General features: G+C 41.4%; 1 protein-coding gene across 6 annotated transcripts in view; it reads left to right on the top strand.

The window, feature by feature from the left end:
* JCAD (junctional cadherin 5 associated) overlaps nucleotides 1-18,143 on the top strand; it is a 178,966-nt gene that overhangs the window by 135,411 nt on the left and 25,412 nt on the right. For all 6 annotated transcript variants that reach the window (XM_029588619.1, XM_029588618.1, XM_029588620.1 and 3 more), the window contains one exon: nucleotides 13,182-16,954. In XM_029588619.1, coding sequence (XP_029444479.1) covers nucleotides 13,182-16,954 — 3,773 coding nt within the window. The remainder of the gene's footprint in view (nucleotides 1-13,181; nucleotides 16,955-18,143) is intronic.

Genomic DNA, 18,143 nt, shown 5'->3' with positions numbered 1-18,143 from the left:
GCTCCCTCACACACACACATACACACACACACACATACTGGCTCCCTCATAGACAAACACACACCCACACACAGACACACATATACTGGCTCCCTCATACACACACACACACACACACACACATGTACACACCCATACACACACACATACTGGCTCCCTCATACACATACACACACACACACACACACACCTACTGGCTCCCTCATACACACACACACACACCCACACACACACACACATACTGGCTCCCTCATACACACGCACACACACACACACACATACGACCACTCTCACACACATACACACACGTTCACTCTCACTGGCTCCTCTATACACACATACACACACCATCACACACATGTACTCACTCTCACTGGCTCCTTCACACACACATGCGATCCCAGGCAAACTTCCATTCATTCTTACACACACAGACACCCAGGCAAGCTCTAATTCGTTCTCACACATACACAGTCTCTCAGTCAGGCAACCATTCATTCATTCATACACACACACACACACACACACACACACACACACACACACACACACAAACACACCCAGGCAGACTCCCATTCATACACATGCATAGTTTTGCCTACATTGAAGGCAGACACCCCCCCCATCTTTCTTTTTCCAGCAACCTCAGAGCCTCTCTCATTCCTCTGCTGCCACTGTCACTACTGCCACATGGCTATTGGGGAGGAGCCAATCGCTGCCACTAGCACTGAAGCCCATTCTGCTGCCTCCTCTGTGCAGGCCTCGCAGTATTAAAAATTTGTGGAAGATCAGCATAGAGAAAGAGCTATTTACATGAGTTTTAATACTGCGGGCTGGCACTAATGTTCACTTTAAGGATTGAGTTGCTGTGTGCAAACATTTTGCCTGTGAGAAAAAAAAGTTTGGTTTCATTATCCTGTGAGTACTACTTTCTTTGATGCAAAAAGCCTATGAATTTTATGCTCACAGGAACCCAATCCGTAGAGGAAACATTGGTAGCAGTACACCCACAAACTTTCTTGCATACACACACACACACATACTAAAACACTTGCATATTCACTCTCATGCTCTTTCTCATACATACATGCTCATTCTTACAAACACACACACATACACACAAACACTCTCTTTTCATGCCTCTCATTTACTCCCCAGACTGTCATGCACATGCACACTCATTCTATTTTCCTCCTCTTGCACACACACACACACACTTATCTCAGTAACTGCAAGCCTTCACTGCCAAACACTTTGAGAATGCAAACTCTTGCAAAACAAAAAAAGACACCTAGAACCTTGCCATACCATACCATACCAGCAGTATCTCGAGACTCAAACAGCAGCAGCCTTATCTATGACACAGCAGCAATGCAAATATTATACCATGCCCTAGAACACTAATACACCACCTACTGGGGTTAAAAGAACAAGTTGTACTGCTACAGAGCCTTACAGAAAAACTACATGCTAGCAGAAATACTGCACCTCAGTTACTCATGCAGAACACAGACAGACCCTTACCTAATATAGAATAAGGAGCTACAAATTAGAAACAGAAACATGCAGACAAAATAAAACGGAAAGCCCTAAAGACCAAATTCAAATATGTAATGCACATTCCCAAAGTTAACATATGCCAATTATTAAAAATAAGATTTTTTTATTTTTTTTACTTTTGCTGTCTAATCTTGGTCCCAGGCTTTTTTCCCCCCATATTCCCTTTCTTGGTCTTTTCCCACTTCCTTTTACAGGGGTCTTTTTTTTCTTTCTGTTTCTTCTTTCTCGACCTGTTTTCTTCCCTTCCTCCGTCAAATACACACTCAGGCTCTCATTCTCACACACACGCTCTCTCTCGCACACTCAGGCTCTTACATGCTGTCTCACACACACATGGCTCTCACTTTGACATGCTGTTTCACTCTTACACCCACAAGCTCTCTCACACATACTATTTCTAACACACACACAGAGGCTCTCACATGCTGTCTCTCTGAACATACAGGCTGTTGCTCCCACACACAGTCTCTCAGCTCACTCTTTCTCGCACATGCATCACCCTGGGCAGGCTTATGCCTAGTTAAGTTGCATATAAATAATACGTTAAATAGAAATTAAATATTCTTTGGAGCCCAGGTAATTGGCCTCACTTTTGAATGGGATCCCCTCCCTGTACATACTGGCTTTTGGTTGACAAAAATGCTAAAAAGAAATCATTGAGCAGTATAGAAATGTGTCACTAAAATTTTAACAGGAATTGTTTTGATGTGTCACTAGATCAAATGCCCATCAATAATATTGGAATCTAACAGTTCAACTACACCTTGCAGGCTTTGGTGGAGCTGGACTACATGCCTCAGGCTGCTGAGCAGCTCATTTTACCCTGCTGCCCTCACCCTGACCCTACTACCACCTTCACTGCCAACCTGGTTGCTCATCTTTGAACAGCTGGCATCTTGAGGTTGGCCAACTGTCCTTCCACCTTGGTACTGCAGCGTTTTCTTGACCTGACAGAGGCAAGTGTTGGGTAAACAAAGGAGAACCGCTGACGGGTATTTATGGAAGCTCCACCACTGCTGTCCTCGGTTGCTGCTGCCACAGTGATGTTCCCCAAGGCTGTCTGCGGCTGATGCCACAGCAAACCATTCATGCCTCCAATCAGTAACTCGAAGGGCGAGACCTGATCACCTCCCTCCAGTCCATTAGCAATCGGAGGGTTGGGGTGCCATGCTCCTTACATGGGAGTATGACAAACAGAGAGAAACTGAGTTGTATTAGATAAGATAATCAGTTACAAAATGTGTAAGACAGGAAGGTGAACAGCATGAATTATCTTGCCAAGGACTAACCATACCACTTACCTCTTGGAATGCATCAATAAGCATATCTTATTTGCTTCAATTTAAATTTTTCTCCTGTGGAACTGACATAACTTAGTATCCAGAAAGAGCTGTTATTATTTCACTATCTGAAGAGAAAGACAGAATTTAAAATACGGAAATCGTTCTGCTTATTTTAATTTAGAAAGGAATTCATTTTCTTCTGATAGTAACACACAAAGTAAATCAAGGCATAATTGCTCAGGGCTGGATTTATACAAAAACATTTCTGCCCTGCAGACACATTAGTACTGGAATATTGTCTTTTGTCTGCAGGGCAGAAATGAATCTGTGTAAGACTACTAGCCCTTAGTAATTATACTTTGAGAGATATATTATTTGAGCTATACACTTCCTGAAGAAAATGTGAATTAGTTATTTACTCTTTCGGATAATAGAAGGACTAGAGGGCACTCCATTTAAAACTAATTGGAGAAAATTCTTTTTCACTCATTGCACAATTAAATTCTGGAATTTTTTGCCAGGGGATGTGGTTAATGCTGGGTTTAAAAAAGGTTTGGATAAGTTCTTGGAGGAGAAGTCCATTACCTGTTATTAATCAAATTGACAAAAAATAGCCACTGCTATTACTAGCAACAGTAACATAGGATAGACTTAGTTTTTGGGTACTTGCCAGGTACTTATAGCCTAGATTGGCCACTGTTGGAAACAGGATACTGGGCTTGATGGATCTAGGTCTGACCCAGTGTGGTATTTTCTTATGTTTCTTATATTTCTTATGCAAAATGGATACTCGTCTAAATTAAAATTATAAATTACTACCTTAGATGTAATACCTTAGATCAGTGGTTCTCAACCTTTTTCCCATCGTGACACACCTGTCAGACCACGCTCACACGTGTGACACACTGCTCATTACAATTCATGGCGGAAATAAAAAATAAAGGTCCAGTATGTTTATTGATAAGAATGACACAAGGAAAAGATACATATTCTGTCTGAACAGAAATTGCATAAATAGTAAACATCCCACACCAAAACAGCACCAATTTCCAGCACTTAAACAGTAACCACCTTACCTAAGAAAAGGCAACACTGAAAATATTACACCAGGCCTTAAGACTCCAATACATCTCCTATTAGGAAAACAGACCAAGTCAGGCTGCTATAGAGCCCTACACAGAAACTACACGCCAGCAGAAAACCTCACCTGAATCACATGTGCTGACCCTCACCTAACATAGAATAAAGAGACCAAAACGCATAACTAGAAGCATGCAGAAAAAACTGAATTGGAAACTGCAACAAGCCAGAGTCTCTGTATGCAGTGGAAAAAAAGAAACATCACCCATCCTTATAAAACAAATCAAGAAATATAAAATCAGTAGCAGTAAAACCACACTAACAAAAAGAACAGATTATTTCAAAACAGCGGATGAATGGAATATCCAATAATTAAAACTCATATTGAAAATTTCTAGATACCAATAAAATATTTCAAAATAGCAGACACAAAGACCAAGTAATGAAAAATAAGGATACAAAAAATGTTTTCTGCATACCTGGGAACGTTTGATATCCAGGTGCCCTGAGATTGTTTTTCAATTAGCAGGAGGAGGGATGGTTTGCTTGCAACTTTCTCCTCTCTCTCTCTCACACACTGGCTCTCAATCGCTCACATATACACGTGCTTTTTCTCTCTCACTTATATAGGCTCTTAATTACACATTTACACACAATCTTTTCATGCTTACACACACAGGCTTTCAATCACACATACTTGCTGTCTTTTTCTCTCACACACAGACTCTCATTCACATGCTTACAAACATGCTCTCTCTCTTTCTCTCATTTACACACGGGGCAGATTTTCAAAAGGTTACGTGCGTAACCCCCTAAAAGCTGCCCCAAGCTGCCCCTGCGCGCCCAAGCCCCGGGACGCATGGATGTCCTGGGGGTTGAAAAAGGGGGCGGGGCGTGGGCAGGGCGGTCCGGGGGCAGGGCTAGAGCCTCCAGGCACAGCAGCCATTTGCTGCTGTGCCTGGGATCGCGGGCTGGCCGTCGCCGGCGTGCATAACCTACTCTGGTCTGGAGGCAGGCACAACTTCGCAAACAAAGGTAAGGGGGTGGTTTTAGATAGGTTTTGGGGATTAGGTAGGGGAAGGGAGGGGAGGGGAAGGTGGGGGGTGGTGGAAAGAAAATTCCCTCTGAGGCTGCTCCGATTTCGGTTTTGGAGCAGCCTCAGAGGGAACAGGGAAAGCCATCAGGGCTCCCCTAGGGCTCGGCATGTGCAAGGTTATAAAATCGGGTGTAGATTTGTGCGCGCCGGGTTGCACGCACAAATCTACTCCCGTGCCTAAGTTTTAAAATCTGGCCCACAGCTCTCAATCACATACTCACATGCTCCCTCACCTAAACCAGCTCTCAATCACACACAGACACACATGATCTCTCTCCTACTTATACACACAGGCTCTTAATCATACATACACATGATCTCTCTCACTCAAAGGATCTCAATCACACGCATATACTCTTTCACACAAACAGGTTTTCAATCACAAACTTACACATACAGATTCTCAGTCATACACTTACATTCATGCTCTCTCTCTCACATGCAGGCTCTCAATCACACACACATACTGTCTTTCACATATACAGGCTCTCAATCATTCACATACATTCTATCTCACACACATATGCTTACTCATTCACTCTCTCCCACCCTCCCCCGAGCTAGCGGCAGCAGCAGCCACCTCCCAACCCTAAAGGCAGCTGCAACCTCCTTCATTTTCTGCCCTTGCAGAGAAAGGAGGCCCATCGGCCACGTGGGTTGACGTTGTTCCTCATTTTACTCCGAGCTGCGCTACTCATCCTTCAGGCTGCGCCTCTCTTCTTTTCTTCGGGCCGATGCTGCCCACACTAGCATGGACTCTTCTTCCAGCACACGCACCTGCTGCTCACCACTTCCTCTTCCGGGGCGCGGGAAGAAGAGACCATGCCGGTGCTGCTGACTCCAGCTTTCCCGCTGCGTTCCGCCCGGGCTGTCAGCATTCTAAGCCCGGGCGGAGGACCTATTTTGCTTGGGTAGGGGGAGCAGCTGGGTCAGCGGGGGATTGAGAAGTGTGGCGATACACCTGCATGTTCTTGGAAACACACTGGTGTGTTTCGACACACTGGTTGGGAACCACTGCCTTAGATGTATGTACGTGAAAAGAAAATATCCCCCATCCCATTCTGGGCCTTGGCACGGGGGGTAAATCGGGAGGACCGCTGATTGAGCAAGGTCCCATGGCTGTCTAGGGGTACCTGAAGAGGTGGGAAAAACACAAGTTTCCAAGGCCCTTAGGGTTTTTTCTACTCATGGGGCTCCTTGAGTTACGCTCCAAGCTGTTGTTCAAAATAAAGTCTTTATTTGAAAGAAACTGGTGGCAAAACACAAGTCCAAAAAAACAGTACACATAGGATAGTGCACCAATTCTGCAACCAAATCCACAGCAAACAAAATAAACCATCACAGTCTCTTCTCAGCTCTCAATAAAACAGGTCAGCTCTTCATGGAGGGTACCCTTTTCTCCTCCCAGGGCCCTTCCAGTACCTGCTTGGTCGCTGTTTTTATTTCAGATTCCTTTCCTCCTCCTCTCTCAGCTCAGGAGTCTCAGTATGATGGGACTTATGCCATCTCGGACTTTGGTGAACTTTTCCCAGGCTGGATGCCCTTCCCTCGGCACCTCCCAGCACACCGATCCAGCAGCTCTGCTAGAATTCCCCTCCCTGTCTCTCTTTTCCAGGAATTTCCACCGTACAATTCCTCTCTTCCACTCCATCTCTCTGGATCCTACTCAGGGGGGAGGCAGGCCCAAAGGAGCCACTTTAGGGGAGATGGCCCTGCACACTTCTCACGACTCCAGATTTTAGAATCCCAGCACCTCCGGCCGCCTGCTGACATGGCAGCAGGGGTTTTTATACTGCTAATTCCCCTGTCCCCCTGGTGAGCGATGCTCCTCCTTAACACACTGACTTTATCCTACATCACCGGCAGGCAGGTCTGGTGAGACCCCTGACTTACTAAAGGCACTCAGACCACAGCGTTAGATCTGGGTCCAAGCGGTGGCCTTGGCTGAGGACACACTGACCTACTATGGCCTCAGCCTGTGCAAAGCCGAGGCTTCAGCCTGGGTCTAGGCTTAGGCCTCCCCGGAGGATCCCCATTGGACAGGGTACATGGGAGCCGGGGGGGGGGGGGGGGGTGATCCTGGCCCCAGCATTTTTCTGGGTGGGTGGGAGGCCTTGGGAGACCCCATTTACATTTTTTTGGCCATTTTTTTTTTTTTTTTTTTTTAATCTTTGATTCATTTTTTCACACAAATAAAATGAATCAAACATTCCATGAACCGACATTCGTGGGGAAAAACAATCTACCAAAAACAAACCGAAAAACAAAAACAAATTTGTGTTCCCTTCACATCCCTACCCTGTGCTGCCCAGCTCTTGTGTCCTGTGCTGCTCCTGCCAGAGATTACCTTTAATCAGCCTGCACAGCCATGACATACATATTATATATATATATGAATATGTTTGTGTGTATCTCTCTCTCTTTATCCATATATATATATATATATATATATATATATACATCTATATAAACATATCTCTCTCTCCCCATTCATACATGTATTCATCTATATATATATATATACATCTATATAAACATATCTCTCTCTCCCCATTCATACATGTATTCATCTATATATATATATATACATCTATATAAACATATCTCTCTCTCCCCATTCATACATGTATTCATCTATATATATATATATACATCTATATAAACATATCTCTCTCTCCCCATTCATACATGTATTCATCTATATATATATATATACATCTATATAAACATATCTCTCTCTCCCCATTCATACATGTATTCATCTATATATATATATATACATCTATATAAACATATCTCTCTCTCCCCATTCATACATGTATTCATCTATATATATATATATACATCTATATAAACATATCTCTCTCTCCCCATTCATACATGTATTCATCTATATATATATACGGTAGATGTGTATATATGTATATATATGCACAGCCATGTATACTAAGTGTAATTCTGATAATCTGAGCCTTTGTGTTCTGCTGGGATCTGGAAATCCCTTTATAACAAACTATGCCCCTAGAAAAAAATATTATGGGAGTCAAAAACCCCCCACAGTAAATGACCCTTTGGCTTTGTGAATCCTGTGGGAAAAAAATACCACGGTAGCAAAAGGCCCTACACAATGCAAAATCATGGCCCCAGGACTGTGGGCCCACCATCACTTAAAGGAGCTGCTCGACCCTGAGAATGCACCCCCTCCCCCCGGCAAGTCGTAAAAACCTCCAGGGATCTGCTTAGACCCCTTTATCCCAACACCCTCTGCCCCTGCAGGCAGCCTGTAGTAGTGAAAAAACATAAAATAGAAGCATTTCATTAGAAAGTCATGGGGGTAACTTTCCCTTAACCAATAAGCCTTGATACTTTTGATACAACTCCAACATTGCTCTCTGCTTTAACGGCGGGGGGAAAAGGGGAACTGGATTCAGACAGCACCAGTGAGGGCCCCAACTTTTATGGTCTGGGGAACTAATAAGCATGGGGGTAACCTGCACAGAGCAGAATAGTAATCCCATAACAGAAGGCATGGGATTACAGTCCTTAACCAATAAGCCTTGATGCTTTTGATGCAACTGCAACATTGCTCTTTGCGTCTACCGAGGGGAGCAGGTGGTAGGAAAGTAGAACTGGATTCAGAGACAACCAACTTCAGCCCTGACATTTTTTTACAGGCTGGGGTATTGGTTGGCAGACATAAGGGAAAAAACCCAGGACTGCTTCTATGACCAAGTCCATAAGCAAAGCACATGAAGTAGTATTGTTTGAATTTTCAAGAACACTCATCACCCAGTAAAACCCTTGAGAGAAACATGGGAGTAACCTGCACAGCATAGCAGATACAATCATAAGAAGCTTGCTAGGCAGACTGGATGGACCATTTGGTCCTTATCTGTTGTCATTTCTGTGATATGTTATCTATGTTGTATGATTTGTTCATCAGAAATCAGTATTACTAGATATAGACATGTGGAATCAAAAGTATTCTAGTCAATATGAGAGTAGTGAAAATGTGCTTGCAAACAGTAGTAGAGTATAATACAAGACAGTTCCTACATTTTCAACTGCTTTTTACAATCATAATAATTTGAAAAATACTTATGAAAAACTGATGCATTTAATTTTAAAGGTTTTAGGTATAATTTTATTTATTTATTTATTTGGATTTATTACCTCCCTTTCTGAATATCAAATTCACTCAAAGTGAGTTATAGAACATTAGAATAGCAGCATCTGAACAAAGGTCATTTGCAGCTTTACAAATATAAAATATAAAAAAGATAAAACAGTAGCAAAATCACATTTCAAGTTGACAATAAAAAGATGCATTTTAAGGTACACTTTAATTGACAAAACTGATTAAACTCTACAGACAACATAATACAAATATAATTAATAGTAACTTACTGGGAAAATAAATAATAGTATTGCAGAATGTTTGTTTGTAGCAGTAGCAGCCATCAACTCCCTATTAACTAACCTCCACCTTGCACTTAATGCAACCAAAACCGAATTACTCCTCATATCCAAGCAACCTCTACATGTCTCCTCCTCTACATCAACCCCCTCCACCCTCACCCACACCCTACCCCCCACTGTAAGAGACCTGGGAGTCACCCTTGACCAACACCTCAACTTCAAGCCACACATCAAGTCCCTGCTTAAAGCAGGTTTCTACAAACTCCAGATCCTAAAAAAACTCAGACCACTACTCCATACAAAAGACTTCCGTCTAGTCCTACAGTCCACCATATTTTCCAAAGTGGACTATTGCAACGCCCTATTGCTAGGCCTCCCGTACTCCACCATCAAACCACTTCAAACGTTACAGAACGCCATGGCAAGAATCCTAACTAACACACGCAAAAGAGAGCATATTACACCCATCCTTGTAGACCTGCATTGGCTGCCCATCCAATTCCGCTCTCAATATAAAACCCTAACCATACTTCACAACACTCTCTACAAAAGCAACTCCGCCTGGCTCAAGAAAATGCCCCACTTTCACAGTTCCTGTCGCCCCACAAGATCCTCCCATACAGGCACCCTACACATGCCCCCCCCCTAAAGACAGCACATCTCTCCACCACCAGGGAAAGAGCCTTCACCATCACAGGCCCTGCCCTCTGGAACTCCCTCCCGACACACCTCCGCCTTGAACCCTCCCTGTCCAATTTCAAAAAAGGCATCAAGACCTGGCTTTTCAGACAGGCCTACCCTGAAACCAACCCCCCGTAGACATTTCCCCCTGAAGCCAACTCCCCCCTCCCACCACAATCCCTGCACGCCCCCTTGGATTTATCTTTATCACGCCGCCTGAAATTGCTCTTACGTAAGATAATTGTATTCGCACACTGCTGTAAATAAGTTACTATGTATAGAATGTATAATGTAAATAAGTTATAATGTATAACCCTATCTAAGTTATCACACCTCTGCAGTCCTTCAGCTGTAAATACATCCTCCTGTAAATACCTCCACCATATCTATGGCTACGTTCCTCTACATTCTCAGCTGCTATCCTTTCCTCCTCTTTCTTCACCCCTCCACTCCCGCCCCTTTTTTCTAGCCTGCTCCCACACCCGCGCCCTGTTTTTTGTAACTTTCCTCCTTTCGCAAGTTTTACTGTAAACCGGCGTGATGTGCCCGCACGAACACCGGTATATTAAAAGCTGTTAAATAAATAAATAAATACATTAAGGCATTTGAGACAATGCCAGATAGTTCAGGTTAGTCTGTAGAGGTCTATATTCAGAAGCATTTAACTGGATAACTCAGAGGTTTTCCAGCTAAATGAATATTTGGGCACTTAGGCCTGGATTTATCAAAATGTGGTAAATATTGCATTGATGGGAAAAGGGGCATGTTTTATGGTAATAGGGAGTTTATTGCAATAATACCTGTGTGAAGAGCTAAGTTACTGCAAATTGTGATCACTTTTTTTGCACTTTGAGATAATTGCCAGAATGTGATATTTCCTACATTCAACTACTGGGGGGGGGGGGGGAGAGAGAGAGAGAGAGAACGAGAGAGAGAGAGAGCACCTAGCCATAATGCCCTGACCCTAGATAGGTATTTCTATCTCTATGGGAGGCCCACCTAGTAACTCGAGGTGAGGTTTAGGTATTAGTGTAGGGGGTTAGGGGCCACTTTGACATTCAATGTGAGACGTATGAACAGAGTCCATCAAGCTAGGTTGAGAGAACATTGCACAAATCTCATCTTTGGGTGAATTTCCTCACTCCGAGGGTCATCAAATGTTCACAAGAGAGCATTGTTCTGTTCGTACGTCTCACATTGAATGTCGAAGTGGCCCCTAACCTCCTACACAAATACCTAAACCTCACCTTGAGTTACTAGATGGGCTTCCCATAGAGATAAGCCCTTAACGCATGCAAAAACGCCTTAGTGCATTTTGATAAACGAGGAGGTCAGCTGGCTATCTTATTAACTGGCTAAAATTTATCTGGATAATTCAGGAACAGCTGCCCTATTGAATATATCTCCAAAGTTAACAGGATAAGTTTATCCTCCTGTCTTTACTGTCTGGATAGTGACTGAATATGGACTTTTTAAAGGTGAATTTTCAAATGTTGCGTGTGTAAAAAATAGCACTTACGCATGTAAAATAACATGTAAGCGAGTATATGTTATTTTAGAGACCTCAACATGCACATGTAAATCAAGGTCCATGAATAAAAAAGGGGAGAACCAGGAGCATTCCAGGGAGGAACTAATATTTATGTGAGTAAGTTGCTATTTTATAAGCATTTAACTCATGTAAATTTGGCACCTTAGTTGTGTATATTTACTTCTACTCAATATCTGGAGTAAGAGATCATTAACATCTTAAAAGTGAAAAGATGACTGGGTGAGGGGTCTGGGTGAAATGGGGGGACTTAGGGTTGAAAAGGCAGGAGAGTCTTCATGAGCTGCAGATTGACTGGGCAAATTGGTAGACTAATTAGTAAAACTGGTTAGTTCATGGCCACGCATGTTTTTTAAAATCCCCTGACTTGCTTGTATAAAAGCCGACTTACAGAGGGTAAATACATCTAAATAATGGATGAAAAATCTACTCGCGTACCTCTTTAAAACTTGAAGGAAAAATATGTGGGTATATCATTTGTGCACACTTATCTGGCTAAATTCTAACTTGTCACGCTAAGTAGCAGCAAGCGTTACTTGTCTGTCTAAGGAGTGCTTTTTGGACTTATCAGACTGTGTATGTTAGCCAGATAAGTCTAAAAATGCACTACTTAGCCAGATAAATTTTAAAATGCTACTTATTAGCATTGTACATATTAGCTGGCAAATATGCACATAAGTCACACCAATATTCAGAGCAAACTTATACACATAAATCCACTTTGAAAATTATCATTTATGTGCATACTTTTTTAAAATTAAAACATATGCTCATAAGTCTCAACCTTGCCCATATTCCATCCCCTGGAATGCCTTTCACTTATGTGTGAAATAGTAAAGCCATTCAATTTGTATGTATATAAGTTTACACAAGTATTGGTTATGCAATTTTGTAAAGCTTGGGTGTGCATACATTTACACAAGTATTGGTTGCATAATTTTGTAAAAAGCCATTTCTAGAGATGAAGCACTACTTTACTCACACAAGTCCCTTTGAAAATTATCCTCCCTATTTCTGCAGAAAGAAACCTTATAACTTAGATGACACCACTGCCAGCCCCCCCCCCCCCCCAAAAAAAAAAAAAATACTGAAGAAGAGGCAGCCTATACTTTTTTCAAGGCAATTCAAATGTATAATTTGATTGGTATTATATAACCTTTCAGTAACTTGAACCATTATATGTATCATACCGTACACTTCTTAATTCTTGTTAAATATTTAGGTTTGTCAGGAGAAATAAGGCTTAATCTCAGCTTTGTTAATGCTCTGTTCAATTTCAAACCTAAGGTGTTTTGATATATAGGATCTCACTTCCTTAAAGAGGCTAATAGAGAACATTTTTTTTAAGAAGCATGGGTTCTTCTTCACTCTTGTGCAATGTCAACTTAATATTTTGGATGAACTGAATGTTGATGTTCACCTCAGTTACAGGATGTGTATATTGGCTTCAGTTTTTATAATGGTACTTAACAAGTACAAAAGAAAGTTACTATGGTTACATTTTATATTTCAGGCTTCCTGGTACAGCACCAATCGAGTGGTCTTCTTGCCCTAAGACAGAAAAAGATATTACCTATTGGAGAAGAAGAGGACAAGATTTCAGCGTATTACTGAGTTACAATGACAAGGGAAACTCAAAAACCAAGGGAAGTAATACTGCAAAGCCAGAAGAGATGGCAGAATCGAATTCTGTTTTCCAAAATGCTAAAGAAGGTCAGAGAGATGTAAGACAAGGAGTAGAAAATGCAATGAGGAGAAATATTTTGGATGAGAATTGGACACAGTCAGCTGATTACCAATGGCCAAGTTTAAGCACAAAAGGCACCGACAAGGCTAAAATGTCAGCAAAGCAAATGTCAGATGGTGATGGAGAACAATTACTTCAGGAGTTTTATTCATTTAATGTACGAGACCATGCACTTAATTCCCAAAACAAAGGAAAATCGCAATCGTTGCCAAGAGTTCTTTCACCCGAGAGCCTGAGGCATGTGTATACACCCATTTTGACAAATACGAATCACTCAGGTAGTGGAGATAAATTACAGTCTTCTCTCAAAAATACAGGGCATCTCGATTCCCACAAAAACTCTAAAGCTGGATGTGACTTCCACAATTTTCTAAAACCTAAGTATGGTAGGCCACTCAAACCTCCATCCTATGAACTACACCAACAAGCTTGGGGAACAGTGGAAGGAGGTGGATTTCAAGATAACCCACAAAAAGATGAATATATCTCATTTTTTCCTAAAGTTAATGAACCCAAGCAAGATTTTCCTATCCAGGACTCTAGTTTGGAACCTCCTGTTTATGTCCCACCTCCATCTTACAAATCTCCACCTCAGAAAAATATTAACCATCATTCTGTGACTGAAGGGCCTCATTACAATGTGTGCTTCAGCGGTGTTCCATCATGCTTGGTGGAGGGGAGTCATATGAGCCAGAAGACACCCTCTAGCATCTTTAAAACAGAGGATGAATTCTGTACAGATGGTCATTTTCCTTGTGAAAAGCAAGGCCAGCATCATTGCATAGATAACTACATTCATTCTGTACAATACATTCCATTTGATGATCCACGTATAAGGCACATTAAATTAGCACAGGACGAAGTTCAGCAAGATAGTATGAAAGAAATAGAAAATGCAATTAAAACAAGCCCCACTGCTTGGCAGACCAAAAATCTCAAAGGAATACAAAACAATTGTGTTCTTTTGGATCCACCAAATTCACTAAATGTTACACAATGTAGAAAAGTAATTTCTGAGTCTGTCAATGGAAATAGATGGTTGACTGTTACTGATCAGGAATGTTGTGCCTTGCCTGACCAAAGAGATAACTCTGCCACCAATGCTCACGTAACTGACTATGAAAGGAATCAGAAGGAGACAAATGGCAAACTTCCTTTAAAGAAAACACAATCAGACAGCGCCTATGAAATTGTAACAAAAGTAAAAAAACTTGAGCCTGAAACTGGGACTCATAATAAACATAATTCAAAGAGAAAAATGAATGAAACAATCTTTTGCTTGGTTTCCGTACCAGTTAAGTCAGAGTCAGATGCATCAGATACGGATAAAAACAACAATGATTTATCAGGTGGCATAGACCAGGCCACCTGGTTGTATGACAGCAATAGTGGTTTTCCTGATCGGAATCTTTTGAGGACCTCTTCCACTGACTTGGAACTACAGTCCCTCACAGGAAGTATGACCAGTAAAACTAGGCAAAAGCTGTCTAGGCAAATGGATTACAAGGAAACAACTGACCCCAGCTTAGTTCATCCTGCTAAACACAGGGAACTTACATACTCAGGTTCTTGGCCGGGTGATCAATACAGAGACCAGCAAACACAAACCAATTTCAGGGCAGAGCTGAAAGGCTCAGAGTTTATTTATGATTCAAAACTGAATATCCCCAGTAATAAATGTATCAGTGCAAACTACTTTGATTCTACTCTTGTGGGATTAAAGGAGCAAGGCTTGCCCCCTAACGGCTGTGAAAAAGATAAGTACAATATTAAAGGGCAAATGTATTTCAGCCCATCCAGCAACAGTGCATTTACAAGGACACCCTCCTCGGTAATTCAGTTACCCACGGCCCAACCACAAAAACAACATTTTGGGTCCTCCTATGGAAATATACAAGAAAAGGAACAGAGTGAAGTGGGCAAGGGCGATGTGGTAAAAGGTGATGTACCAGCTCCTTCTGACAATAAAGAACTGTTTGGTCAGTTTCTCCTGAAGCCTGTTAGCCGTCGCCCTTGGGATGCAATAAGTGAATTAGAAAGTTTGAACAAGGAATTTCAAGGACAGGAAGAAAGTGAAATCAATGTAGACGGTGTGGAGCATGAGGAGAAGCAGCAAGAGGACTCTTTTTTCACAGATATGCCATCCACGCCAACTAAACACAGATCCACAAAGACAATGATAAACTGTAATAAACAAAACCCAGTAGTTCCAGAAGTTCCTATATTTAAACCAGAAATAGGTAAAAGTAACTTTGAAAGCTGGAGTGCAGGGCATGAATCTGATACCCTTCAGTTGTGTGATGGTCAACAGAACTCTTCAGAGAAGGAGGACCCCAGCAGTAAATGGGCCTGGTCAGCAGATGGAAAAGTGTCAAAAGAAACCAGATCTTTAGAGGCTAGAAGTAGTACAAATAAAGAACCTGTTGTTACATCAAGTCTGTCCCAGAGAACACTGCCAAGTGGTTCAAGTGGAACAAACTTAAACAAGATGATTTCTAATTTCAACTGTAGGGAGGTAAATGGGAGCAGATTTTATGTGGATGATTCATTGTTGGATTTGGCAAGGCTGAGTAAAGCTACTATTCCCAAAACTGATAAATCTGAACAGATAGATCCTATAACATGTTTGCCTGTAAATACAAATCAAAGTCTCCCTAAACAGGATCCAAGTTATCTGGGATTTGGTCAACAGTTCTGTGCAAACACAACTGATGAATTCTATGGAAAGGAAAATGCAATTGAAATACCTGAAAATGAATCAATACAAGCAAGGGCTACAAGAATTCTGGGTATTGAAGTAGCAATGGATTTCTTAATTTCTAGTAATTCAAGTAATGGCAAAAATCATCCCCCTAAGCATGCCTTGGACCTTGAATTACCAACAGCAGAAAGATTAGGCGCTGTTGTGGAAAAAGATGGGCAGAAACAGGAGCATTCATCTTTCAGCAGAGAAAAACTTGGTTTGAAGGAAAGTTTCATTAAAGGGGAGGTCAAGAATTCATCAAAGAGTGCCACCCAAAAAAGCAAATGCCAAAACACTGACAAAAATGCTAGCAATAATCTAGCAACTGAAAGAACACTAGGTTCAGAAAACACCAAACGTTTAGAAAAAGAAGAGCAGGATCCAAACCTGTTTTGCAAATCCGTTATTTGCTATCTGGATGAAACCAAAGTTGCTTCCAGTTCAGAAAAGAAAGCTAGAGGCACTTCCAAGAAGATTGAAACTTTGCAAGGTAAGCTTGCGTCTATCCCAAGCCGTACTGCCATGGATCGCCTGGTGCGAATGAAAGAGGTGGACTCAGTGTCCCGCATGAGGCGCCTCAGCTGCAAAAGCACCGATTCTGGGGATGAAGCTGATGATGAGAAGCAACATCAAGTTCAGGAAGAGAAAGGAAGTACATTTGCCGTTGATGGCAGTGATGCATCCTGTAAAGTGACACACACTGGAATCGTTTCCAAACAAGTCATCTCCCTCAATCAAAGTGTCCACTTAAGCCCAAAAAGCAAGAAGAGACCTGAGGGAGATCTTTTTTGTTTGGGTAAGTACTTTTTTCTCTAAATGTAAATTTTCTAAGGAATGTGTGCTGTATTCTAGCAGGAAATGGTTACTGCAATCAGAGAATTATGCTTTCCTGTCTTACAGTTTACAGATAAAGAACAAGTTGCACCTTAGCTGCTACGGTAATTTCTTAACTGACTATTAATCTAAAATTAGATTAATAGAAAAAAATTAAGAGTAGTAAATTGTAATCATTTGGGTCTTAAATGATGCAAGTGAGGAAATCCATTACATAGGATGATCAAAGTGGGAACTCTAGCATTTCCCTTCAACTATATTTTTGCAAACTGTCTAACTGTATAATTAAAAAACCACAACTGTTTTTATGAGTTCCAAATCTCTTGCAACAAAGCAACAACCATTTCCTGAAAGCTTAAGTTGTTTGTGCCCTGCTCTGCAGATGGGTTTTTTATATAAAGATAGATAACTATAGATATATAGATATCTACATATGTATATCTATTTATCTGTCTATCTACATATTTAATAAATTATTTATAAAACTCATCTGCAGGGCACAAACAACTAGAGCATTCAGGAAATGGCTGTTGCTTTGTTGCAAGAGATTTGGAACTTGTAAGAATTCACATGTGCAAAAGGGCTTTTAGAAAATTACCCTGGGTTGTATATGCCTAAATGTAAGCGCGGAAATGATGTCACAGGTACTCTTGTACATACTTGAAAGAGGCATTCCTAGGAGTGGAGTTGGGGTGAGGAAATCATTTACCAGAGTACTTTCAATTTTTGAGAATATGAGCTCCTTAGCAAGTGTAAATTTGTGCACCTTATGTGATACAAAGGTACAAGCAGCCCTACTAATTTTCAAAGTTGACTTGTTCACATAACACTGCTTTAAAACGGAAGGCTGAAGTCCACATGTACTCTGTACATGCAGTTTCAGCCCTATGTGTGCTGTTATAAAATTGTGCTCACAATATACAGTATGTATATACACACTGTAGATCTTATGGAGTAAATTTTCCAAAGCTTAATGAAGTTTTTACCTGTGAAAACTAAAAAGTCACTTGTGTAGATTGATTTGGATCTTCAATTGTTTAAAACTGTGCGTGCTTTCATAACATGCACAGTGTTAATATAAAAATTGATGTGCTCAGTGCCAGACTGTTAGAGACCAAACAGAGAATTGGAAGCCTGGAAGGAAGACACAG

Source organism: Rhinatrema bivittatum, chromosome 2, assembly GCF_901001135.1.
Source record: "Rhinatrema bivittatum chromosome 2, aRhiBiv1.1, whole genome shotgun sequence".
Lineage (NCBI taxonomy): Eukaryota > Metazoa > Chordata > Amphibia > Gymnophiona > Rhinatrematidae > Rhinatrema > Rhinatrema bivittatum.
The sequence above is the reverse complement of the archived record's forward strand: the minus strand, read 5'-3'. Positions and strand labels throughout refer to the sequence as shown.